This window comes from Podarcis pityusensis (genome assembly GCF_964106645.2).
Source record: "Podarcis pityusensis genome assembly, chromosome: 4".
NCBI classification, from domain to species: Eukaryota; Metazoa; Chordata; class Lepidosauria; order Squamata; family Lacertidae; genus Podarcis; species Podarcis pityusensis.
Window position 1 is genome coordinate 16,864,106 of NC_138027.1, and position 26,414 is coordinate 16,890,519.

General features: G+C 46.3%; 2 protein-coding genes across 4 annotated transcripts in view; both read right to left on the reverse strand.

The window, feature by feature from the left end:
* The window catches only part of CMTR2 (cap methyltransferase 2), a 203,924-nt gene that overhangs the window by 111,802 nt on the left and 65,708 nt on the right, over positions 1-26,414 (reverse strand). The gene's annotated exons all lie outside the window — the stretch shown is intronic.
* Positions 1,235-25,473, reverse strand: LOC308475357 (transmembrane 4 L6 family member 1-like; the record flags this gene model as incomplete). Of its 3 annotated transcripts, none has more annotated exons than XM_081002471.1 (6): positions 25,305-25,473; positions 15,560-15,742; positions 9,483-9,548; positions 6,099-6,244; positions 4,648-4,828; positions 1,235-3,029 (listed from the first exon to the last, which is right to left on the reverse strand). In XM_081002471.1, exons 1-6 carry the CDS (start codon positions 25,305-25,307, stop codon positions 3,009-3,011), a joined length of 600 nt encoding a protein of 199 aa, XP_080858597.1. In that variant the 5' UTR covers positions 25,308-25,473. The 3 variants fall into 3 exon arrangements, with proteins under 3 accessions (XP_080858597.1, XP_080858599.1, XP_080858598.1); XM_081002473.1 differs by lacking the exon at positions 25,305-25,473 and adding an exon at positions 21,006-21,063; XM_081002472.1 differs by lacking the exon at positions 1,235-3,029 and having other exon boundaries at positions 4,636-4,828.

Below are 26,414 nucleotides of genomic sequence, written 5' to 3' on the forward strand. Positions count from 1 at the left end.
GGGCGCGCAAGGCTTGCAGACACTCGTCCGAAGCACGGGGAGCCCTCCGGAGGGCTCCCCGTGCTTCGGGCGACAAGCTGCAGCCCCAAGCCTTGCGCGCTGGGCGGGACCTCCTGCCGGGCGCGCAAGGCTTGCAGACACTCGTCCGAAGCACGGGGAGCCCTCCGGAGGGCTCCCCGTGCTTCGGGCGACAAGCTGCAGCCCCAAGCCTTGCGCGCTCGGCGGGACCTCCTGCCGGGCGCGCAAGGCTTGCAGACACTCGCCCGAAGCACGGGGAGCCCTCCGGAGGGCTCCCCGTGCTTCGGGCGACAAGCTGCAGCCCCAAGCCTTGCGCGCTGGGCGGGACCTTCTGCCGGGCGCGCAAGGCTTGCAGACACTCGCCTGAAGCACAGGGAGCCCTCCGGAGGGCTCCCCGTGCTTCGGGCGACAGGCTGCCGCCCCAAGCCTTGCGCGCTGGGCGGGACCTCCTGCCGGGCGCGCAAGGCTTGCAGACACTCGCCCGAAGCATGGGGAGCCCTCCGGAGGGCTCCCCGTGCTTCGGGCGACAGGCTGCTGCCCCAAGCCTCGCGAGCTCGGCGGGACCTCCTGCCGGGCGCGCAAGGCTTGCGGACACTCGCCGGGGCTGCAGGCTGCTGCCTGCAAGCCTTGTGAGCCCGCGGGAACTCCCACCGGGCTTGCAAGGCTTGCGGATAGCTTCCTGAAGCCTGGAGAGCGAGAGGGGTCGGTGCGCACCGATGCCTCTCGCTCTCCAGGCTTCAGCGAAAGCCTGCATTCGCTCCATAGGACGCACACACATTTCCCCTTCATTTTTGGAGGGGAAAAAGTGCGTCCTATGGAGCGAAAAATACGGTATATTGCGCAAAACTGCATAGAAATGTCCCAATTCACACTAAAACGATGACGAATCTTCCCAAAGACTTTAAAAAGGAAGAATTTGCAAACTGATGTGGAAACATGAAGAAGTGAATTAGAGATTGGAAAAATGAAATTGCCAATCTCTACTCTTAGCCTAACCTACTTTGCCACTGTTTAGGAATTTAAAATTCGAGGTGTTCATCTCCTTTGAGGAAGAATGTAACTGTCCTGCAGCAAATGGATATGAAGCAAAATGTGGTTTTCAAGATTGGATACGTGTGCAAGCCTGCCTGAACAGATTCTGCCACGCAGCCTCCTTTAGCCAGTTGTTCTTCCAACTAATAAAAGAAGCATGCCTCAAATAATAATACAACAACATTTAATATTTACAGGCAAGACATGACACAGACAGAAGCCCCGATGAGAAACAAGACTGGTTTAAATGCGCAAGTCTCTAAAACAAGGTAAATTGTAAGGTTTCAGAATATACATCATTTGTTTGTCCATTCTAGACAACATAAACATCTATCTCTGGCTCTCTCTTTCTTGGGATTTAATCTCAGGCAGCTAAGAACATAAGAACCTCTACTGTCAAGTGAAGCATCCTGATTATGACTGTGATGTAAAACACTGTGTGTGTGTGTGTGTGTGAGTGAGAGAGAGAGAGAGAGAGAGAGAGAGAGAGAGAAGGAGGAGGAGGAGGAGCAGGGCAAAATTTTTGTTTACATGGTTAGGACACAAAAACTAGCTCATTTGTAATAATAGCTGTAGAATCTGCATGTGGGACAGAAGATTAAATATTGCTGGGGTACTTTGGCCTCTCTTTGTATTGCACCCAGCAGTGTAAGGGGCCTTTTATTCATGTTGCTATTCCACGTGGCATGGGAGTATGTCTGAATCGAACAGCATAATTTATTTGCTAAAAGCCAATGGGTGTAACCAGGATTTATATGGGGGGGGGGGGGCAGGACACCCAACTGTCCTTTGCTTGCACTCAAAAGGGAGATGGAATAAATGAAACACAAGAACATAAGGATAGGCTAGGGTTACCAGACGTCCTCGGTTCCCGGGGACAGTCCCCAGATTTGCAAATCTGTCTCTGGACAAATTCCATCCCTGGAATGTCCCCAGATTTGCAAATCTATCCCCGGGAAATGTGGCAGCGGCAGCCTCAGCAGCCTGGAGCCAGCCTGGTAGCGCAGTTGGCTCTGGCTGGCTCCGAGCTGCTGACTGCTGCTGCCACTGCCAAAGGGGAATCAGGGATGTCTGGCGGTACAGATCTCTTGCCCCCTTCCCCCTTTGTTTTGACTGATGGGGGAGGCTCGGGCGTAGCGAGTGGGCAGCCGTTGCCCAGGAGGGGTGCAAGGCATGTGGTTTCTCTGCCAGGCAAGGTGCAAAGCCCTTCTTTCGCATCCTGTGAAACATAAATGCACAGTTTTTTAAAAACTGGGCAATGGTGCGCCACTTGGCCATTACTCCTGAGTCTCCCTCGAACTCCTGCCCCCTTTGTTTTGACAGATCAGGGGAGCCTCGGGAGCCGCGGACAGGCAGCCATTGCCCAGTTTTTTAAAAACTCTACGCATTTATGTTTCACAGGGTGCAAAAGAAGGGCTTTGCACCTTTATACAATATGCATGTGTGCTTGGGCCCAGGGTCTTTTGCCTCACCATCCCAACTGCTGACTCTCTGTTGCTACTCAGCTTCATAAAAAAGTGTCCCCAGATTCATTGAAAAAAATCTGGTAACCATAGGATAGGCTACAGGATCAGGCCAATGGTCCATCTAGTATAATCTCAGAAAAGTCCTAAATAAATTACACACAACCTTTCCCCCTACCTATATCGTGTTTAACTTTATATATAAAAAAGAAAGTTTTGGGATTCTTTCTGTGGTTATAAGAATCCGCTGTGTTTCTGGTTCCTATAAATCTGAGGTGGGGAACCTGTGACTCTCCAGATATTCCCAGGTTACATGCAGCTCGCATGATTCCTGACCATTGGCCATGCTGGCTGGAGCTGATGGGAGTTGGGAGTCCAGCAATATCTGGAGGGCCCCAGGCTCCCCACCACAGCTATAAATATACAACACACACTATCCTGACTTTACACATGTTGGCTGTTGGTTATTTGTCTTTCGTCTTCTTCGTAGGCCGGTCACATTCCTGCAATATCCGTCTGCAAGCAAGCGAAAGGATGAGTTCTCTTAACAAAATAAGTCAAGATCGCAATCAGATAGCATAGTTCCATTTTACTTTTTCAGAATTTAGTTTAAATAATAATAACAATAAAAGTCTTCACTTGGCCCCAGATGTTCAATAGGGAGGAGACATGTCTGACCTTAACTGGAAAGGAGTTCCATGAACTTGGGTCTGCAATACAGAACACACGGTTCTGGTGGATACAGGTTGTGCCCCCAAGCTATGGGGAACCACCATATTAGGGTTGCCATACGTCCGGAAATTCCTGGACATAGCTAGGATTTGGCTGTTGGAAGCAGGGTCTGGACAGAAAGCACTGAAATGTCCTGGAAAATCTGGAAGTATGGCAACACATGTTGGAAGCTTTGGGCGAATTTCCTTTTAAAAACTATTTCAAAATTCACTTTTTGAAATATGGCAACCCCACGCTATATAACAGCAGGCCAGATCAGGCCAATGGTCCATCTAAATCTATCATCCTGTTCTTATAGTGGTCAGTGGGAAGCATGCAAGCAGGATTCGAGTACAACTCCTGGCAGATAAACATCTATATATTACACCCCAGGTAGCCAAATTTGTGCTGGCAGCAAGTTTTCCTTTTATTCCCTGTCGTCCATTGTAAAGGCCTTTGGCTGGATACAATAAAAGTGACTGGATTCGAGCCCAATAGCACAATCTTCTCCTGTGGTTTTCAGCAACTGGTATTCAGAAGTATTGCTGCCTCCCACCATGTCAATTTTATCATTGTACAGTAGGCCATTTTCCACACACACACACACACACACACACTCACACACCTGTCTTCCAGCCAGTCAGCCAAGAGGGATTATCACTGTTCAAAGACACATTCCAGTCAGGAGGGCCTAGAGCATGGATGAGGAGAGACAGGCCTGGAGAGAGGTTGGGAAGAGTCCTAGGGGCCTAAGAGAGAGGTCTGAGGGCCACAGTTGACCTAGTGGCCTGAGATTCCCCCAAATAGGAACACAGTCATACCTCATGTTATGTTTGCTTCAGGTTGCATGTTTTCAAATTGCGTCCTGCGGTGATCCGGAAGTACCGGAAAGGGTTACTTCCAGGTTTCGCCACTCACGCATGCGCAGACGTGCAAAATGACATCATGCGCATGTGCAGAAGAGGCGAATCACGACCCGCGCGTGCGCAGACACAGGTTGTGTTCTTTTCATGTTGCGAACGGGCCTCTGGAACGGATCCTGTTCGCAAGCAGAGGTACCACTGTACAACCTACCATGACACATTGAATACAAATGGGCAACTGTAGCGGTAGCCATGCAAAGGTGGACCAAAGGTTCCCGATATCTGATCTGAATGGAAAGCAAACGTTTCACAACTAAAACCCAAATACAAAATGGCCGACCAGTTTCATTCCTTCATAAACCAAGGATAAACCAGTTCATTCTCTCAAATGCAACTCATGGTTTTCTAGACCTCATTCGCACAACTGTTTTTATAAGGAATATATTCTATGCCCCGTAATGCTTGCGTTGCCTTTTCTTCTATCTTCCCCCGTTCTGCTACACTTTATTGGAGGCGGGAAGATCTGAAGTGCGCATCCCAATTTTCTCTCATGCACTCACCTTTCTTTCCCTCAAGCCACGTATGAACCCGATGAGACTGTTGACCACTTGGATGAGGCAGAGGATGGCTTCAGCCAGCCCGATTGCCAGCAGGAGGGAAAACAACACAATGTTCCAAAGGATGATATTTTCGGGTTTTTTGCAGATGCTCCAGGTTGTCTGGTTAAACAAATAATTGTCCCTACAAAGGGAGAGGTCAAAACTAAGTTTTGCTAGAAACTTTCAGCTGAGAAATACTTCCTTCATCAGACTTAAAGGCTGCATTCAGGAATCATAGTAAACAATGGTTTATCATAACAGGAATAAGTCTAGCCTCCACTGGGTCCACACACTCCTTCCTCTTCCCCGGTGCAGCTGGGGAGAGGAGTCCAGAAACTTTTCCTTCCCTTTTTAATTAACCACACCTTGCAACATCCTCTGAACCCAACAAACCATAGTTGATCTTAACTATGACTTGTCTGAAAGGAACCAAATTCCTAGTGTAGCTTTAATTTCCCAACATTCTTAGTTCATTTTAAGGCATTGGTCATGGGGAACTCGGTATAAAGTGTTACAGTATTTTAATCTATATAGAAAACAATTGTTTATTGATGTGTTGTGACTATGATCACTTTGTGAGGCAATTGGCCTAAAAGGTGGTATAGGTAAAGGGACCCCTGACCGTTAGGTCCAGTCACGGACGACACTGGGGTTGAGGCGCTCATCTTGCTTTATTGGCCGAGGGAGCCGGAGTACAGCTTCCGGGTCATGTGGCCAGCATGCCTAAGCTGCTTCTGGCGAACCAGAGCAGCGCACGGAAATGCCGTTTACCTTCCCACCATAGCTGTACCTATTTATCTACTTGCACTTTGACATGCTTTTGAACTGCTAGGTTGGCAGGAGCAGGGATCGAGCAACGGGAACTCACCCCGTCGCGGGGATTCAAACTGCCGACCTTCTGATCGGTTTAAGCCACAGCGCCACCCGCATCCCAAAGGCTTAGGCTCTCATATTCCATGGCTTGGGCTCTCATATTCCCCTTCACTCCTGAAGCACACTAGTTTTATCTCTTCCTGGTTTCCAAGAAACCTCCACAGTTTCTTGTTGCATCCGAAGACAGCAAACTTTAGTGACCGTAAGATTGCCTCCAAGTTGAAAACGCACTTCCAAACCACGGTTTCCAGCTCTTACTTTGAGGCCCATTATAATCATCTGCAGCTTACATGGTTGTCATCATATCGGGGGGAAGGGAGGGCAGGTTGTGCTTGCTGGCTCTGCCCTCTCCATCAAGTGTGTCGTCATCGTCCTCCACCGGCCCCCTTGCTACAGCAAATGGGAAAGTGGACAGAAGAATGGGAGAGGGGGAAACTGGGCAACCGGCAGCTATGTCCTTGCTGCTGTGGTATATACCATTTCTTTGCACAAACTTTGCAGTGGTGATGTTGATGGTAGAGGGGCTCCATTATACTCACGCTAAGCTGTCATTCCTGAAAGGGTAGATGTATACTTCGTCACCGATATCACAGAGAGGACCACTAATTAACCCCAAGGATGAGATGATCACACAGTACAGTCCACCGACAGCTCCGAGCACAGCAAAGACGAGAGAGAGGACCATCTGGAAGGCAATAGACATGTTAGCATCATAGCTGTTTGGAACTCCAAAAGGTATATGCAATTTCGACCTGACTAGCAGTGGGGTTGATCCCCCGCCTGTTCACCTGAACCTAGATAGGCCCGTGGAACCAGCAACTACAGGTACTTCCAGACTGTTGCTATTTTCAGGTGGGATTCCACCACACATTTGCAAATTCAGTTTCGCACAATTATACTTGACCGGGAGACCTTGCTCAACGAAGCAGCTTCCCCAAAAGTTGGGTGGGCAATAAGGAAAGTGACAGTCATTTAACCTGTCTGCAAGCGAATAACGAAAGCAAACGCTCGTTAAGTAACCAACGTCGTCCCATCTCACTGCAAACAAATCAGGACAGATGCTTCATAAACAGGTTTTCTGGAGGAACCCTCCTGGCAACTTCAAGGCACACAGCAAAGAAGCCATGATGGATCAAAGATAGATTAAATATGCAACTCTGAATCATCTCTGAGTGAACTGTTTGCAGTTTTGTGCTAGGCAGCAGCCTCCTACGTGAGACCTTGGCATTCTGAAAGATGAGATTAGAAGGAAGCATCGTGCTATCACCAGAACGAGACGTCTCCAACATGAAGAACAGCGAGGAAGCAAAACAAAAGCGAAACCATAACACGTTTAGAAAAACAGGCCTTGGAGAGAGTCAAACGATCAACAGTGCCTGCACAAAGAACCACTGGTGAAGGAAGGCCCTTGCGTATACTATCCCTCCTCCCAGACTGTGGTAAATCAGACTATGATCCTGCCAACATAAGTAATGAAATTTATGCAAAATATAGAAAAGTCCAAACCCTGGCCCAGTTCCAGATCAATATGAAAAAGCGTACACTTTTTCTGATCACACCAATAGTCTTTTCTTTGACTTTATTTTAACCCACAGGCAAATGTACTCATTCTGTGTGCCCATCTTACAGTTTTGTTTTTATCTTTTAATTTTTGTCTGCTGTTATAATAAGTGTTCTCTGTTTCATATGCGGTACAAACCGAAATTAAAAAACCATATATGTACAGTCATACCTCGGCTTGAAGTTGCTTCAGGTTGAGCGTTTTCGGGTTGCACTCCACGGCGACCCGGAAGTAACGGAATGCGTTACTTCTGGGTTTCGCCACTCACACATGCGCAGACGGTCAAAATGATGTCATGCGCATGCGCAGAAGCAGCAAATCACAACCCACGCACGTGCAGATGCGGGTTGCATTCTGCTCTAGATGCGAACAGATCCCGTTCATATCCAGAGGTACCACTGTATATGGTGTTTGTGTGTGTGTCATTTTTGTACAGATGGTCCACAGGTAACTTTTCTTCTTTTTGTTGCCTGCTGCTTATATATCTTCTTTCTGTACTCTTGCGGACCCTCCAAGTGTCCCGATTTTCCAGGGACAGTCCTAGAATTACAAAAGCCATTCCAGATTCTGATTGGATCCTGGAATGCCCCTATTTCCCTTGCCAGCGCTGCTGCCGTCGCCAGGCTCAAGGAGGAAAACGAGCTGGCCCTTGTCCCAAGCAGCAGCAGCGGCAAGGAAGCATCCCATAACCTCTCCGTGGCTGCTGGCCTCCTGCCTTGGGCAGCTCAAAGCAGCTGCTGGAGAGCAGGCAAGAAGGAGGAGAAGCTGCTGGCATGTAGCAGCTCCGAGGGGCAAACACAGGAAATGGTCATAGCTAAGGGGGGCTGGGGGGGCAGCTGCCCCCTTAGATCAAGTTAAACAATAGAAGTACTTAACTAACTGACCAATCACGTTGGCTGTGCCCCCCCCATAACAGAAGTACCGTCCGCCCCCCTTAACAAAAATTCTGGCTACACCCCTGGGCAGAGGGCAGGGCTGCTCTGGGTGGGGGGGAAAGGGGAGCAGAATGCAAGGATTATTATTTTTTAATAAAAAGAATTGTGTGCCCAGGTCTAATCTTCTCCCTTTCTAAAACTTATTTATTGGTGTGTGTTTTTATTTTTGTAAATACAGTGGATACAGTAAATGCAGGAAGCACGTTTGCAACCCATAGCGTCCACAACCTGCAGCGCCGCGTATGCGCACGCGCATGTTGTGATTCGGCGCTTCTGTGCATGCGCAAAGTGCATTTTAGTACTTCTGCGCATGTGCAAGCGCCGAAACCCGGAAGTAACCTGTTCCTGTACTTCCGGGTTCGGGGCAGTGCGCAACCCGAAATCGCACAACCCGAAGCGTCTGTAACCCAAGGTATGACTGTATACCAAAGAATTTAAAAGGGGGGGTTAAGGGGTTCTCTCGGGATGGTGGGGGGCATGTACTGGTGGTGGGGGCACTCGTCCTTCTCCTGATAGGAAAATCTCTGCAGGAGGGGACACAAAAAATGGGGGCTGAGGAGGGTCAGTGGGGGTGGGGGGGTTAGTGAGAAATGTCCCGATTTTCATCTGAGGAATGTTGACATGTCTGCTTCAACAGTTCCAGCTGAGGGAACTTTGCATACTGCCCTGGAATGGTAATAATCAACTTTATTCCAAGCTTTTAGGGAACCAGAAAAGGGAACTTAGAACTTCTGTTTTACAACTAAATTGGCTGGCTGGAGGAAGTTAGGAGGAGACTATACTAACTGTGCGACTTACTGCAATTGATTGATTCGTCAATACAGTATAGCCGTTAGTTTGTGCCATTATAAATATTGTTTTGCTTTAAGTTCCTCAGTTTTCTTTAAATTTCATAGGTAATTTCTTTAAATTGCACTATTCTCTCTAGATTCTGTATTATTCACTCAGAGTTTGAAGAAGTAGAGAAGAATATTAAGGGGTAAAAGGTAAAGGTAAAGGGACCCCTGACCATTAGGTCCAGTCATGACCGACTCGGGTTGCGCGCTCATCTCGCTCTATAGGCCGGACAAGAGCAGCGCACAAAAACACCGTTTACCTTCCCGCCAGAGTGGTACCTATTTATCTACTTGCACTTTGATGTGCTTTCGAACTGCTAGGTGGGCAGGAGCAGGGACCGAGCAACGGGAGCTCACCCCGTCACAGGGATTTGAACCGCCGACCTTCGGCAAGTCCTAGGCTCTGTGGTTTAACCCACAGTGCCACCCACATCCTTATATTAAGGGGAAGGGAATTCAAAACAACCCAGTGGGGACTGACTGTTCTCATTGACCATGGAATGCTGACTAAGAGATGATGTGGAGAAACTGGGGCGAAGGGGAAACAGAAAGGAGCATTTCTCTCCCCCCAATTTACAAGGCTTTGCTTACCCCACATCTGTTAGCGCAGCATTTGGCTTCACCCGCACCCAATATCATAAACGCTGGCAAGAAAACCTGGAGGAAAAGGAAAGCACACATTAAATGGTGGTGGAAGAAAGCAGTAGTTGTTATTACACAAGCAAACAAAGGCTTTTGCCAAGATAAAATTGTGTTCAGTGTTGAGGGCAGCTGACATGCATGAGGAATGAGACATCAAGCTGAAGGCAAGCGGTCGAATTCTAAACAGGAGTGCCGGATGGGGTCTGATAGTTATTCTTCTTGTCTGCAAATAAACAGACATTTTTGTAGTGGTAAGGATGGGACAGAAGGCTGATCGCCGAAGAATTGATGCTTTTGAATTATGGTGCTGGAGGAGACTCTTGAGAGTCCCATGGACTGCAAGAAGATCAAACCTATCCATTCTGAAGGAAATCAGCCCTGAGTGCTCACTGAAAGGACAGACCCTGAAGCTGAGGCTCCAATACTTTGGCCACCTCATGAGAAGAGAAGACTCCGTGGAAAAGACCCTGATGTTGGGAAAGATGGAGGGCACAAGGAGAAGGGGACGACAGAGGACGAGATGGTTGGACAGTGTTCTCGAAGCTACCAGCATGAGTTTGACCAAACTGTGAGAGGCAGTGGAAGACAGGAGTGCCTGGCGTGCTCTGGTCCATGGGGTCACAAAGAGTTGGACATGACTAAACGACTAAACAACAACAACAACAAAGGATGGGACAAGAACAGTTCTGAAGGATTTCAGAGTGGTTTGGCTTGAATGCGGGAAAGTCATCTGTGGAAGGTGTCTATTGGGTAGTGCCTATAACGTCATAACTACACTTCCCTGCCCCAATTTCCAGAGCGGATTTGTAACCACTTATCATAGGACACTTCCACATATACAGCAGTTTATTGTAGCTGTGGTGCTGTTTATGTATGCAAGTTCACATAAAAATGGTGCCACCCCTTAATTCGGATTTACTACTGTATTTACGTGAATTCTAATGAGCCATCGATTCTAACGCACACCTCAGATTTTCAAAACCTTGAAACCAAAAAGTATTCGCTGGGGGATGTAAATGCGCCATCAAATCTAGTGCACATCCTGATTTTTGTGATGTCATTTGGCCAAAAAAGGTGTGCATTACTTTCAAGTAAAAATGGTATTTTGTTGGTTGGTTCTTTCTCCTTACCAGAACTTCTGCAGCTGTAAATCTGGATTAAATGGGGAAATGATATCATTTCGCTGAGGGTGACGTCCTGTAGACATGGCAAAAAACTTGTAGGCATAAACAGCACAGAGTCTAATAAACTGTCATTTGGGGGGGGTGAGGAGGGTTAACTGGAAACTGAATACATCAACGAGTAGAGTTATGTGCATCACGTTGATTTGTTAATACACACACACACACACACACACACACACACACCACCTTTTCTTCCAAGGAGCTCAAGGTGGTGCTGATGGTTCTCCATCTCCCCATTTCATCCACACAACAACCTTGTGAGGTAGGTTAGGCTAAGAGTTAGTGACTGGCCCAAGGTCGCCCAATGAGCTTTTATAAGGCTGAGTGAGGATTTAAACCCTGGTCTCCCAGGTCATAGTCCAACACTCTAACCATAACACCACATCAAGTCTAGGCCAGACACTCCATTTCCGAACACCTGAGACTTTAAGGATATTGCTGAAGTTTCTTATCTCGGTTGCAGAAGGGAACTGGTGGCGGAAAATGGAAGTTCAGCAACCCATTGGTGCTCCCCCTCTCATTTCTTGCGACACCCAAAGCCAACTAATTCCTGGAGGCCCTTCTGGACAATCTGCACATTTGCTTTTTATTTTATCTAGCCTCATTCCAAGGACAATTGTGTGCCATAGAGGACATGGTGTATTTGTTCTCTCATTCTCTCTCTCTATCTTTTGCAGCTAAAGTGGAACTTTGCCAGAAGGCTGGCATAATGGAGAGATGTTCTCGGTGGTTGAGTTAGCACAGCCCAGAATGGTGGCCTCTGGTTCAACTTCCTAATTGACCCAGGAATTCTAAGCACTTCTTAATATTGATTATGTGAGTCACTTTTCCTCACGCAACCCTCCCCCCGCAAAAAAACCTTCCATCTGCTTAAGGGACATTTTTATAGCCTCCAACAACAACTATTTGTATGCCTTCCCATCAGATTTCAATGAGATAAAGAACTACAGAACTTTTATAAGACATCTGAAGGCAGCCCTGTACAGTATTGGGAGGTTTTTAATGTTTGATGTTATCTTATGTTTTTATGTGTGTTGAAAGCCGCCCAGAGTGGCTGGGGTAACCCAGCCAGATGGGCAGTGTATATATAATAAAATTATTATTATTATTATTATTATTCCCTCCAACTAACAGTTGTTGCCATTTTAAGAGTTTAAATCCACTAACCAGTTGCTTTTGAGCCATTCATTGACGGATTTGTTTAAATCAATATGTGCTTTGCCCCAAATAATAAGTTAACCTCACATTAAGTTTTCAAAAAGGCTATCATACAATGCAAGATGGGGAAGCAATCTTCAATATTTTGGCTTTCATTACAGTAAGACACCAGCACCGAAAGAGCTATAAACATAACACACCGAGGGGAAAGTAGCCCTGAAAAATAAACAATGGTGCCTTAACAGACAGATACTCTTCTGGATTTGAATCAAGCTTTTCTGGATATAGCGAGTTCAGTGACCATTTCCCATTCATTCTAGTGATGAATGGAGAGTAAAGCCCTTGTGTCTGGAATCATGGGGAAGGTAAACGTTTTAAAAGGCTCCCCGGGGAAACAGCAGTAAAACACCAGCCGTTATTTAACAACAAACCGATGGCATCCCAAATGCAAACTGTACAACAGTGTTTGCAGGAATGAACAACCTGCCAACGGTCAGCGCATATGTCATTTCACGGGGAAACATGCACTTTAATTGCAGCAGTCTGCATTAAGGGTCAATATCTACTCTCAAAGTGCTGTTGTCGGTATTCGGAAGATCGATGGGAGCGCCTCCCCCTTTGCTGTTCTTCATGCGCATGTCTGACGCCAACCAATCTGACCTTAGGCTATTTCTATTTAAATGTTTCCCAAGAAGTGATATTCTGACTGAGAACAGAAACCACACTGCCTCTCTGCTCATGCCTTTCCTTGATGATGACGTTTGGGTGCTTCTTTTAAAAAGCAACGCAACATAAATAAGCTGTTTTCCCTGAAGGGGGCTGATTGTGGCCTCCCATATGTCTCTTATCTCATACCCTGCAACATTCCTCACATGAAAATAGGGGCATTTCTCTCTTCTCACCCCAATTGCCCCTCCTCAACCCCCCATTTTTGTCACACCGCCCACACCCAGAACATTTCCTATTAGAAATAGGGTGATTGGCACACAAGCCCTCCACTGTCCTGAGAGAACCTCTTATTCCCAGTTTTATTTTAATTTTCGGTAGATTTACCAAAAGAAAAACACAAACCGATAAATAAATTTTAGAAAGGGGCAAGATTAGATGCAAATGCATCTTCTTTTTTAAATGAAGATTCCTTATTGTTCCGCACCGCTCCATCTTTCTTCCCACCCAGGGCATAGCTGTCAACGTTTCCCTTTTTTTAAGGGAAATTCCCTTATTCCAAATAGGATTCCTCGCAAGTAAAGGGAAAAGTTGACAGCTATGGTCCAGGGTGGCCCTGCCCTCTGCCTGCCCCTTAGAGCAGGGGTCAGCAAACATTTTCAGCAGGGGGCCGGTCCACTGTCCCTCAGACCTTGTAGGGGGCCGGACTATTTTTGGGGGGGGGGGAATGAACAAATTCCTATGCCCCACAAATAACCCAGAGATGCGTTTTAAATAAAAGCACACATTCTACTCATGTAAAAACACGCTGATTCCCAGACTGTCCGTGGGCCAGATATAGAAGGCAGTTGGGCCGGATCCAGCCCCCGGGCCTTAGTTTGCCTACCCATGCCTTAGAGCCAGTTCATCACACGGGGCTGGGTCTCGGCAGACTGTCCTCCTCCTCCCTGCTTCTCTCATAGCCTCAGCCTTGGTTTCACAGGCTTCTGCCTGCGCCCTGCTTCTAACTCAGTTCACAAACCCACAACTCTGGCCTGTGTCCTTCTAACGGCCCAACCTTCCCTTTTTTTGCGGGAAATTCCCTTATTCCAGCGCCGTTTCCTGCTGCTTCCTGCTGCTATCCTGGATTGTTAGATATCCCGTAGACCGTCCCCGGGACAGGTGAGGCTGCTGATCCCTTATTTTCAAATCTGAAAGTTGACAGCTATGGATGTGAGGGGCAGGTGGGGGCTCATCAATCTGGGAAGGTCCCCCATCTAGGAGAACGGAAATTCTGATCCTAAATCTCCGCTGCCTTGCGGGATCTCTTCGGGAGATGAAAAGGCTAAGGAGTAAACCCTACACAAATTCGGAGTGGAGTCCTTAAGACGGTTGGATGGTGTCCTGTACGCCTCCTTCTGGCATCTCTTACAGCCAAGCTGGTGCCAAACATATTGCTCTGCTTTCCTTTGGACCACATCAGTGAGGCCAAGAGGGTGGTCTTGACATCAATCCAGACCTCCATACACACTGCCTAGGCTTGATCCCCGGGAGCTCACTTCAGTGCTGCTAACGCAGCAGTTTGACTTCACCCCCAGAGGCGCACTCTATTGTCTCTCAAGACTGACAGATGCCAACAACTTACCTAAGTATTTCTCCTAGAAATGAAAGGGGTGTGTGTGTGTGTGTGTGTATTCTTTTATTAATCATCATCATGGCTAGTAGCCATTTTTATCCCCTATTAATTTGTCTAACCCACTTTTGAAACCATTCAAGTTGGTGGTCATCGTTAAGGTAAAGGTAAAGGGACCCCTGACCATTAGGTCCAGTCGTGGCCGACTCTGGGGTTGCGGCGCTCATCTCGCTTTATTGGCCGAGGGAGCTGGCGTACAGCTTCCGGGTCATGTGGCCAGCATGACTAAGCCACTTCTGGTGGACCAGAGCAGCGCACGGAAATGCTGTTTACCTTCCTGCCAGAGCGGTACCTATTTATCTACTTGCACTTTGACGTGTTTTCGAACTGCTAGGTGGGCAGGAGCTGGGACCGAGCAACAGGAGCTCACCCCGTCGTGGGGATTCGAACCGCCGACCTTCTGATCGGCAAGCCCTAGGCTCTGTGGTTTAACCCACAGCGCAACCCGCGTCCGGTCATCATTACATCTTGCATAAAGTATAAAATCAATATTGATTTCTGGGACAATAACATCCACGCAGCCGTGGTCACATACATAAATAGTCTTTTCTGCTCCCTTGGGATTTCAGCACCTAGAATTCCTAAAAGGAAGGCTTTGGGTTTGTTTGTTTTTAGAAAAGGTTATTTTAAACATTTTTTTCAACTCATTATATATCATTTCCCAAAATTCTTTTACCACCTTACATTTCCATCACATATGATAAAAGGTGCCTTCTGTTTCCTTACATTTCCAGTATTCATTTGACTCCGTTTTATGTTATCGGCCCAGAGATGGAAAGAAGATAAAGTCCCTACCAGAGAAGAATGGTGGATCAAGTTGATGGATTATGCCAAAAAGGCTAAAATGACCAAAGGAATCAGAAATCAGGAAGACCAAAATTTTAATATGGAATAGGGAAAATTTGTAACTTATCGTAAAGACCATTGTAAACAGTTAAAACCATTAATAGGATTGGAATATCACTTGTACAGTAGTTTAATGGTGAATTTTGGACACAATGGAGAGGTAAAAGATTTGGATTATCATAAAAGATGCAGGAGGAAATGATTAACAATAGGACTGACAAAGGGGAGGAGATTCTTTGGAATCTTATTTTTATGTTGTATGTTGGATATGTGACTGTAAAAATTTAATCTGAATAAATAAATGTTATCTATCATATCTATCATCTCTCTCTCTCTCTCTCTCTCTCTCTCTCTCTCTCTCGTCTCTCTCTCTCTCTCTTTATATATATAAATCAATATTGTTTTCTAGTTCAGATCTGCCCTGCGTTAGGTTCCCTTTAGCTTCGTTCACATAAAGCTGAAAAATTGAATAAGAGAAACAGTGCCAGCTTTTTCCTTACCAATATTCCAGCTCCAAGAATACCGTGGAAGAACCAGACCAGGTCCGTGATCCTGCGTGGTTCCAACACTTCTCCATTAGGGAAGTAGAGGAGGAGATTGGAGACGATAGCGCAGACAGCCAGAGGCAGGAGGGCTATCCCAATGCATTTGGAGCATTTTCCAGTGCACATCCTGTATCTCTTCTTAGGAAGGACATGGGGAACGAAAAGAAAAGGCTGAGTAGATGTATTGCATAAAAGTGGATCCCTATAAAATGAAGAATGGGGCTTCCGCTGCCTTTGATCCAGAAGCTGCAGTTAGTGCAGAATGCTGCACCGCGGTTGCTGACAGGAGTGAGGCGCTGTCAACCTAGAACACCTCTGCTCAGAGATCTGCCAATTTGCTGCCAGGTCATTTTCAAGGTGTTAGTACAGGCATCCCCAACCTTTGGCCCTCTATATGTTTTGGACTACAATTCCCATCATCCCTGACCACTGGTCCTGTTAGCTAGGGATTATGGGAGTTGTAGGCGAAAACATCTGGAGGGCTGCAGGTTGGGGATGCCTGTGTTAGTATATAACAGCTTGGGAACAGTTTACTTGCTAGACTGTCTTTAACTATATATGCCAGCTCAGCTGCTTTGCTCTGCAGAACTGGAAGTTGCAAATCCATCTTTTAGTGTGGCAGCACACAAACTTTGGAACTCCCTGCCTATTGACCTCAGGCAGGCAGCTTTGCTAAAAAATCTTCTAAGCCCACCCAGCACTGGCGGAGGAAGAGGAGTGCGGGGGGAGTGCAGCGCCCCCGGCAGTGTGATCCCCAGGGTGCCATCACAGCTGCTGCCCCCCACGCTGGGGGCCCCACCCCTGCAGGCAGTGTGCCCCGCACCCGGGACGCGTGCCAGCCCTGCCTCCACCTGCTCTCGGCCCCCAGTGCCGGAGCATGAAGCTCCGATGCTGCTACTCAGACATGCAGAATGTTGACGTGCGTTTTAATCTGGCATTTAGCTTACTGGTGGTTTTATGTGGTTTTATGTTTTCAATGTTTTGAATGTTTTAAGTCGTTCTTAACTTCTTCTTTTACTGACAATCTTACTGCTTTATCCTTTTTTGTAAACTGCTTTTTACAATCAAGCAGTATATAAGTCATGTGGAAATCAGGAAATAAAACAGGGTGCCTTTTGATTGTGGGAGAGGACCATTTGTGGCATTTAAGTGAGACGCTTTCTGATAAACAGCTGTCTTATTTTGAATCAGACCATTGATCCATCTAGCTCAATAATATACAGGCCAGTTATGGGTGCTTATGGTAAAGGTAAAAAAAGTAAAGGAGCCCTGGATGGTTAAGTCCAGTCAAAGGCGACTATGGGGTTCTGGTGCTCATTTTGCTTTCAGGCTGAGGGAGCCGGCGTTTGTCCACAGACAGCTTTCCGGGTCATGTGGCCAGCATGCCTGAACTGGCTTCTGGCACAACGGAACACCGTGACGGAAGCCAGAGCGCATGGAAACGCCATTTAGCTTCCCGCCCCAGCGGTACCTATTTATCTACTTGCACTGGTGTGCTTTCGAACTGCTAGGTTGGCAAGAGCTGGGAGAGAGCAACGGGAGCTCACCCCGTCGTGGGGATTCGAACCGCCAACCTTCTGATCGGCAAGCCCAAGACGCTCAGTGGTTTAGACCTCAGCGCCACCCGCATCCCTTGGTGCTTATGGACCTCTAGAAGTCGCTGTCCAACTCCCAAATTCTCCATAATTCCCATCATTCCTTTGGCTCCTGTGGGAGGAAGGGTGAGATGGAAATTGAATAGATCATCATCCCTGTCCATTGGTCATGCTGGCTGGTACTGGTGGGAGCTGATGGAAGCTGGAGCGCCAACACCTTCTGGGAGGGATGCCAGTTCCCCATTCCTGGTCTCTGCTGAGTGGAAGCTGACCATTATCATTGCCAGCCCCATCTGCAGAGACTGGGGATTGAACCTGGGACATTCTGGATGCAAAGCAAGGGCTCTACCACTGAGCTCCAGCCGCCCCCATCTTATGCCTATTGTCTGATTATTCATTCCATAGGGAAACTGCTGCTTAAAAGTCAAGAGAGAGACAGCGAAGGGACAGCAGACACAACAGTGAGCTGCGATTTGGCTGGAAGGTTGATGGCATCAGGCTTCTCTCTGGGAGTAGCCCAGACACTGTTTCCGATGGCCGAATCCCAGCTATGTCCTGGAAATTCCGGATGTGTGGCAACACTAGCATATCTGCTGCCACGTAAGAGTGTCTGCTGTTCACCTCTGTTTATGTTATGTACTGAAGTTCTCACCCTGGGCCAGCAGGGGGATACTGTAGATAGTTCAGGTCCACATATGCAAATAAGGGATCGAAAGTGACGTTCAGTGATTGGATAGTTACAGAAAGTGGTTACTGTTGCGTTCTAGTGGAGCTCTATATAAGCAGGCTGGCTGAACCCTTCAGTTCAGTTCTGTTCTGGCCTGTGAATAAACAAGAGCTGTCTGAAGAATCACTGTGTCATCTGATATGTTCACCCACAACTTAACAGTTTAGACTCCACTTGTATATTTGGGAAGAAATCTATCTTTGCAAATGTGTTTTTACAAATATTGCAAAGATACACTAAGTCTCCAGTATGTTCTTTTATTTATTTATTTGTTTGTTTATTTATTTATTTATTTATTTATTTTTATTAAAGATTTTGTTGATTTGCAAAAGTGTGCAATGTCTCTCTCTCTCTCTCTCATGTCCCCCCCCCCCCATGTAACATTTTTACAGATCAATTTCATTTGTTGAGACATTAGGAAGAAAAGGGGGAAAGAGGTGGAGGGGGAAAAGATGGGTGGGGGTGGTGATGTTTCTATTTTACTTACTATATGTAGGGTTTGGTGTCAGCGTAACTTGTGCAGGTTCTTTGCTGTTCGCTTGTGTTCCTTTGGTGGTGAGAGAGGTGGGGGTTGGCCTAAGGTGTGGTTATTCATTTGTGGTTGGCTGTGATGGTCTTTGTTTTCATGTGTGAGTGGGATGGGTGGGTGTTTTGGATCAGGTTAGCCATATTGATTTCTATGCTGTTGGTGGATTTTTGTCGTCGTCTTGCTGGGCTCTGTATGTGATAAAGGGGAGCCATACCGGGGTGATGGTGTCGTCTTCTATTTGTCCCTGTGTCAGTTTCAGTTTATTGGTTAATTTTTCTAGTAGGGCTGTTTCCCATACTATTTGGTACCATTGGTCCATGCTTACTCCTGACAGGTCTCTCCAGTATGTTCTGAGCCAAAAGAAGCCAAGCCCAGCTGGTACTGTCATGGAACTTCTCCCCGTTAGGGGAGGATGGGAAACACAGCAATATGTACATAATCTTATATTTCAGAAAGAAGTCTGGGGGGGCAGTAGCAGCAAGAAAATCCTATAGCACCATCTCTTGGCAGAGGTATTCCTCACATCACTGCAATATGTTCTAACATGCAGGAGACTTAAAAGCAATCAAGCAAGCAAGCAAGCAAACAAACAAACAAACAAACAAACAAACAGGAAAGGCTGCAGAAAATAGGCATTATGGAGTTTACATGTATACCACTAAAAACAGCAGCCTGTGTTTTCGCCTCCCCTTCCTCATCATTTCTAAATTGGGATGGAAGAGAAATCAGATACTGTTTGCATTTAAACCTAGCTAATTGGCTCTAGAAATGGAGACAGTGAGAGATTTTACTTTCTTGGGCTCCATGATCACTGCAGATGGTGACAGCAGTCACGAAATTAAAAGATGCTAGCTTCCTGGGAGAAAAGCAATGACTAACCTAGACAGCATCTTAAAAAGTAGAGACATCACCTTGCCGGCAAAGGTCTGTATACTTAAAGCTATGGTTTTCCCAGTAGTGATGTATGGAAGTGAGAGCTGGACCATAAAGAAGGCTGATTGCCGAAGAATGGATGCTTTTGAATTATGGTGCTGGAGGAGACTCTTGAGAGTCCCATGGACTGCAAGAAGATGAAACCTAGCCATTCTGAAGGAAATCAGCCCTGAGTGCTCACTGGAAGGACAGATCTTGAAGCTGAGGCTCCAATACTTTGGCCACCTCATGAGAAGAGCAGACTCCCTGGAAAAGACCCTGATGTTGGGAAAGATGGAGGGCACAAGGAGAAGGGGACGACAGAGGACGAGATGGTTGGACAGTGTTCTCAAAGCTACCAGCATGAGTTTGACCAAACTGTGGGAGGCAGTGGAAGACAGGAGTGCCTGGCGTGCTCTGGTCCATGGGGTCACGAAGAGTCAGACACGACTAATCGACTAAACAACAACAACAATTGGCTCTTTCTGAAACAACATGTGAATCGAAATTCCGCTCTCCTTTGAAATTTGCACTTCTCCAAATTCTGCAATGCAGTTCTCCAGCCAAGTATATATGCCTAAAAAATCACATATTATTGAAAACAGCATGCAAAAATGTATTATAGTAGGGAAAATCACCTTGCAAAAATGTGTATGTTAGGCAAACATACACATGGAAAGTGGGTATATTAGGAGAAATTTGCACCCAAAAGCTGATGAATTTCCTTGAAGATTTTTTTTTAATGCAAACTGATATGCAAATGTGGAGAACTGAATTTAAGATTGAAGAAATGAGAGACTGAGAAACCAAACGTGACATAGAATCCAACAACCATAGAATCATCAAATTGTAGATTACAATATTACTATGCTCAACCTGCTTCTCTTAGCTTCTCTGAGCAGTGTGAAATTCTGGGGATGCAGTATTCGCTCTAGCTTAATAACCTTTGGGAGGAAGATATGGAAGGTTAAGGTGTTATATGTAATATCTGAGTTAATTTACAGATATACAGGTGGAGGCATAGCTTATTCAGGTTTCCTGAGCTGGCTGGGGCTGATGGCAGTAGTAATTCATCAGGGTTGGGGGACAAACTCACAATGCTGTTGTTAGCTCAATCTCAGCTCTCTGTCTCTTGGTTCTAGCCTTTTTTCTGTGTTCCACTCCAAACAAATTAAATAAGACATTTCCACATCCTTAGCTGGGTTAGGGAAGGGAAGAGATCTGCTTTTGCTCTGATTAGAAGACATAAGGAGGGTGTCTAACAATCAGCTCCATTTATTTATTTTTTAAATTGCCTGTGTCACATAGATAGATGATGGAGTTTGACCTTTGGAGCAATAAGAAACAAACCAATGTTTTCTTCAGATTGCAAGAAAAAAAGGATTCGGACTTCAACCAAAAATGCAAAGATATTGTCCAAACAATAACAAGTTTGCGCATCTTCTTAATAAAAACCAGACTGATAACAGATGGACAAGTTGGGAACTCCACCAATCCTAGCTAGCCTCATTAGGAATCTGGCAAGCCCAAATCCTGACCCACCTGTAAGCCAAAATTGACATTAGGCAGATCTTCTCCTTAAGGAGATCTTTTGGATTTCTCCTGAAATATGACAGCGAGGACAGCATCAATCCTTACCTTATTTATCGTACAGGCAGGCAACTGTATCCCAAACTGTAAAATCTCCAGCTGGGAATGGGGTAAGGAATCTAATCTTTCTGATGGCTTCAGATTTTATACTTCCCCCTCGTTCTCCATAGCAGCCTTAGGAAGACAAATAAACCCTCTGGAGGTAGAACTTCCATCAAACAAATACGTGAAACCCACACCAAAGAAGGAGGAAATACCCCAAAGAGCTTCCATTTGGCAGGCACTGAGGCCATGTGTCACTCTGCATTATGGATTTTTTTTCCAGGGACTGTTCCATTGGTCAATGGGCACCTTGAAGTCACATTGACTTTCTGCAGCTCTTTGAAAGCCTCAACCCGTCACCATCATTATGTTTGAAATGCTTTACAACATCACAGTTTAGGGAAACAAAACAAGAGGAAGTCATCTATCAAATAACAGGGTGAGGGAGGGACCCACAATAAACACTGTGGGAGGCTGTGTCAGTATTTTGCAGGGGCCAGGAATCTAATGCATACCATAACTTTAAAGGTAAAGGGGCCCCTGACCATTAGGTCCAGTCGTGACTGACTCTGGGGTTGCGGCGCTCATCTTGCTTTACTGGCTGAGGGAGCCAATATACAGCTTCTGGGTCATGTGGCCAGCATGACTAAGCCGCTTCTGGCAAACCAGAGCAAGGCACGGAAACACTGATTACCTTCCCGCCGGAGGGGTACCTATTTATTTACTTGCACTTTGATGTGCTTTCAAACTGCTAGGTTGGCAGGAGCAGGGACTGAGCAACAGGAGCTCACCTCGTCGCGGGGATTCGAACCGCCAACCTTCTGATCGGCAAGTCCTAGGCTCTGTGGTTTAACCCACAGCGCCACCCGTGTCCCACCATAACTTTAGGTTTGTGCATTTAAAGTTGATAAAGACTCTGTTGCCCTAATCCAACAAATCTACTCGCCCCCCCCCCCGAATGGACTTTTTGTGGTTTGGAAAGTGATGGGTTAAAGGCATTGAAAAATATGGGACGAACATATGATTAATGCAAAGACACAGGAAGACACAGGAAGCAAATCAGCATAAATGCTCAATAAAGACCAGATGCAATCTAACTAACTACGTGTAAGCGTTGTGCAAGCAAATCAGAATGAATACTCAATGGATGTCTGGATGAATCTTGCACAGTAAAGTCCTTGAGTGCCTGGAAGCTATGGCCGTTGGAGATGGAACCAAACAGTGCTAGCCACACTCCCAACATCTGCATGTTCAGTGTTAGTATAAACAGGACCTGTGATGCGCACACTGTTATAGCTACATGGGGCTCTACCGCATGATCAGCAATCCTGAGCTTCTGATCATGTGGAGGAGACGCTCCTTTCATTCTTCCACTGAATTCGTGGCTGTTGGGAGGCGTGGCCACTAGGCATGGTCCCATTTCTTTCTCCGCACCTCTCCTCTGGGCCCATTTCAGGGACCTGTTGTTGTGTGTAGCCTCTTCTTCCAGTTGGGGGCAACATGCTGGTGGTGGGTGGAGCCAGAGGCAAAAGTGGGTGGAGCAATGGTTGTAAGCTTTACAGTAGGGTAGTTTCTACTTTCTTGGGCTCCATGGTCACTACAGATGGTGACAGCAGCCAAGAAATTAAAAGACGTCTGCTTCTTGGGAGAAAAGCGATGACAAACCTAGACAGCATCTTAAAAAGTAGAGACATCACCTTGCCAACAAAGGTCCGTATAGTTAAAGCTATGGTTTTCCCAGTAGTGATGTATGGAAGTGAGAGCTGGACCATAAAGAAGGCTGATCGCCAAAGAATTGATGCTTTTGAATTATGGTGCTGGAGGAGACTCTTGAGAGTCCCATGGACTGCAAGAAGATCAAACCTCTCCATTCTTAAGGAAATCAGCCCTGAGTGCTCAATGGAAGGACAGATCGTGAAGCTGAGGCTCCAGTACTTTGGCCACCTCATGAGAAGAGAAGACTCCCTGGAAAAGACCCTGATGCTGGGAAAGATGGAGGGCACAAGGAGAAGGGGATGACAGAGGACAAGATGGCTGGACAGTGTTCTCGAAACTACCAGCATGAGTTTGACTAAACTGTGGGAGGCAGTGGAAGACAGAAGTGCCTGGCATGCTCTGGTCCATGGGGTCACGAAGAGTCAGACACGACTAAACGACTAAACAACAACAAATTTCTACACATTTCCAATGAATGAACACAGCAGATAGCTAACTATTGTCAAAAACAACCCTGTCGCTTCTATAATGTTGCAGGAATTTATGTATAGCTTGGGGAGGGGGTTGCCTCTCCAGCAGATATCATGCACGTGTAGCCCACTACCAAAATCAGCACAATCGCTTTTGTGACTTTTGTGATTTGTCCACACAAACACTTCATCACAGTTTCTTCCTATCTATTCAAAGGGCCTTTGTTGCACGATACCAAATGTAAGAATTCACTGATAAATGTATCTATGTACTGACTCACAGGGAAAACTTCAGGAATTCATATAGACATGCGAGCTCAGCTACTCAGCAGCCCCTCTGCCTGAGTGATAATCCCTGGCATCCTGATACCTGAGTGCCAGACAGGTAGCCATTCCAGAAATAACAAACCCAGATGAAGACAAAAGGGTGTGATTAACTTGGCTGGGAAACATGGAAATGTAAATATCCTTTTTGTTACACTTGATGGGTGTTTGGTGGAGGGCAAGGAGAACCATGGGGCAGGGTCCAGGATGCTCAGATTACTGCCACCAGACCTCCCCTTTCATGATGTAACCGTGATGTATGAGTGATGTAGTTTGGGGGGGTGTAACATGGGGATTAGCAGCTAATAAAAGTTTGGGGGCTCTTTTGTTCAGGGCTTCCATCTTGTTCCACCTTGTGGCAGGTGGGAGTCCTGTCACGACAGTCTTCAATAAAGACCAAGCCTACTGGCTGCTGTTTTGCTCTGGTATTCCTGGCTGGTGTCCTTGTTTTTGTTTTTTGTCCAAGGAAGCCCTCAAATTTCTCCATTAACAATATGTCTGGTTGCTTATGCATACCCATCTAGCTTCTAGGCAGCTATTTCAAGGTTCGCACTCTATGGAGCAATTGCAGCGGCAGGAGACCACCGCTCCCTTCACCAGTTTATATACATTTCCCTGACAGGCTACACACACACAGCCAGAGACTATGCCTGCGTAGAAGCTTCCTCTGCTCTGCCCTTTTCAAACCCCTCCTGGTTCTGGGAGGCAGTGGGGCAGGAAAGGATGGGGAAGCACCTGGTCCTTTACTTGCCTGCCTCTTCCTCCTCTTCTTCCGACACATCCTGTGCTCCACCCTCCAGCTCTGAAGCTTCCCCTGCCTCCGACTCGTGCCTCCTGGCCAGTACGGTTCCCTACAAATCGCTGCCCCCCTCTCCCGCGTCAGACTCCATCCAGCTAAGCAAGAGTCTTTATCTCACAGTTCAAGGGCACATTCTTGCCAGGCAGAAACACTCCGTTGCAGAGGGTGAAGCAATGCCAGGAGAGGTTGTGTGGCCTGGGGAGAGTCCCAAGCATGAGATGGAGAGGTCTGGAGGGCTGCGTTTGGCCCCCAAGTCTGAGCTTTCCCACCCTTGCCCTATATAAACCTGACACCTCCTGCCTCGGGGTCCTCCACACACTTTAAGAGGGGGGGAAAGGAGGTGACTTGGATGTGTTAATAAGTAATCGCAGCTCAAACTTTGGTTCAGAAAAGGTTATCACCTCAACTTTGTGTCCTGCTATTCCGGAACCAACACATCTAATAAAAGCCAGCTTTCCATTTCAGAGCAGTGCAAGTTTGTTCCTCTGCCATCAGCACCAAAGTCTGGGAGCCCAGATACGCATTGATTGTCTGATTTGTGTAATCGCAGCAGAAAACGCATGTGGGGCACCATCTAGTGAGATGGTCCTTTGTGCAAACCGAATTGAAAAGATCTGGATTGCTGCCGGAACCCGATGCTCATGCATTGAACCCATTCTTTTCAATGCTGTTTTTAATGTTTGGTGTTTTACAGCATTCTGTTTTTAATCTGTTGAGAGCCACCCAGAGTGGTTGGAAAAACCCAGCCGGATGGGCGGGATATAAATAAATTATTATTATTATTATTATTATTATTATTATTATTATTATTACTACACAGAAGGAACGTTTCAATGGCTTGTACCTTAGGAATCTGATATGATGTACAACTTCATTGCAGGTTCTTAGAAGTTAGTCTACCATTACACATTCATTTTTATCTATGGTGCCTAAAGGCTGCCTAAAAGATCAGCTTCAGCAGACATTCACTTACCTTAATGTGCCAATCAAACTTACCATGAACTTCGTTATGAGGCTGAACTTCGAAACAATACACCCTTGAGAAGACCCTGTGCAAATGCTAGCCCGTTGTCAAATCTCTTCAAACTTTCTGGAGTTAGAGCGTTGTTGCTGTAGCCGAGCAAGCAAGCAAATGGTTCCTTCTATCACACTATTTGGGAACAAAAAAAAAAACAACCCTAAAATTTGGCTGCGAGATATCCGGTACTCTGTGTTTATGTTTGCGTGTGTCACTGTGCATGATTGATTTTTAAGGCAATGAAAGCATTGCTCTGTTCCACTGATCAATGGCTCCTGGTTATATTGATCAACACTGCCTTACTTCTGTGCATTTGTCTTTCGTTAAAAAACAACATCGGAGCTCTCTTGTTGTTGCACAGCTCAAATCATGGGAAAGGGAATGTAAACAGGCACAACTGTGCTGCTTTTTATTGTTATGATCATTTCCATTGATTTATTAATCAGCTTCTAAACCGCTGTCTCAAGGCAGTTGACACATTTGGGAATTAAAAACAATGTAGACCAGACTCCGTGTGTGTGTGTGTGTGTGTGTGTGTGTGTACACATACATCTAAGCTGTAAGGTCACAGACTTCTATGTGTAATCAGGGACTCTACTGTTTGCAGTAGAGTCAAAGATCATATAAATATAAGCCTATGCACATAGCTGTTACATGCAGACAGAAAATATTTCACAAGCTCTCTTGAATGCACATAGGTTGAGAGCAGATGTGCATTCCTCCCTCTCTTATTATCCCTCCCTCAGAAAAGAAGTACCTCTGCTTCAGAAATGGTGATATTGCCTCTGTCACTCACATTTCTCTCTGTGCCATTGGGTTTTGATTTCTGCAGACATAATCTGCTACCCCAACAGCCTTATTTTTTGTTTGATACCCAGCTGTTTAGCCCTTGCTGGTTACAGAACCCCAACAGCTGGAAGGGACTCAGGGCACCATCAGACCCTCCCAGTGCCCCTATATTCCAGGGACGTCCCTGATTTAGAGAAGCCATCCTGGTCTCTGATTTGATCCCAGAATGTCCCGCTTTTCCTTAGGACATCCCTATTTTCATTGGAGAAATGTTGGAGGGTATGGAGTTATCCGACCCC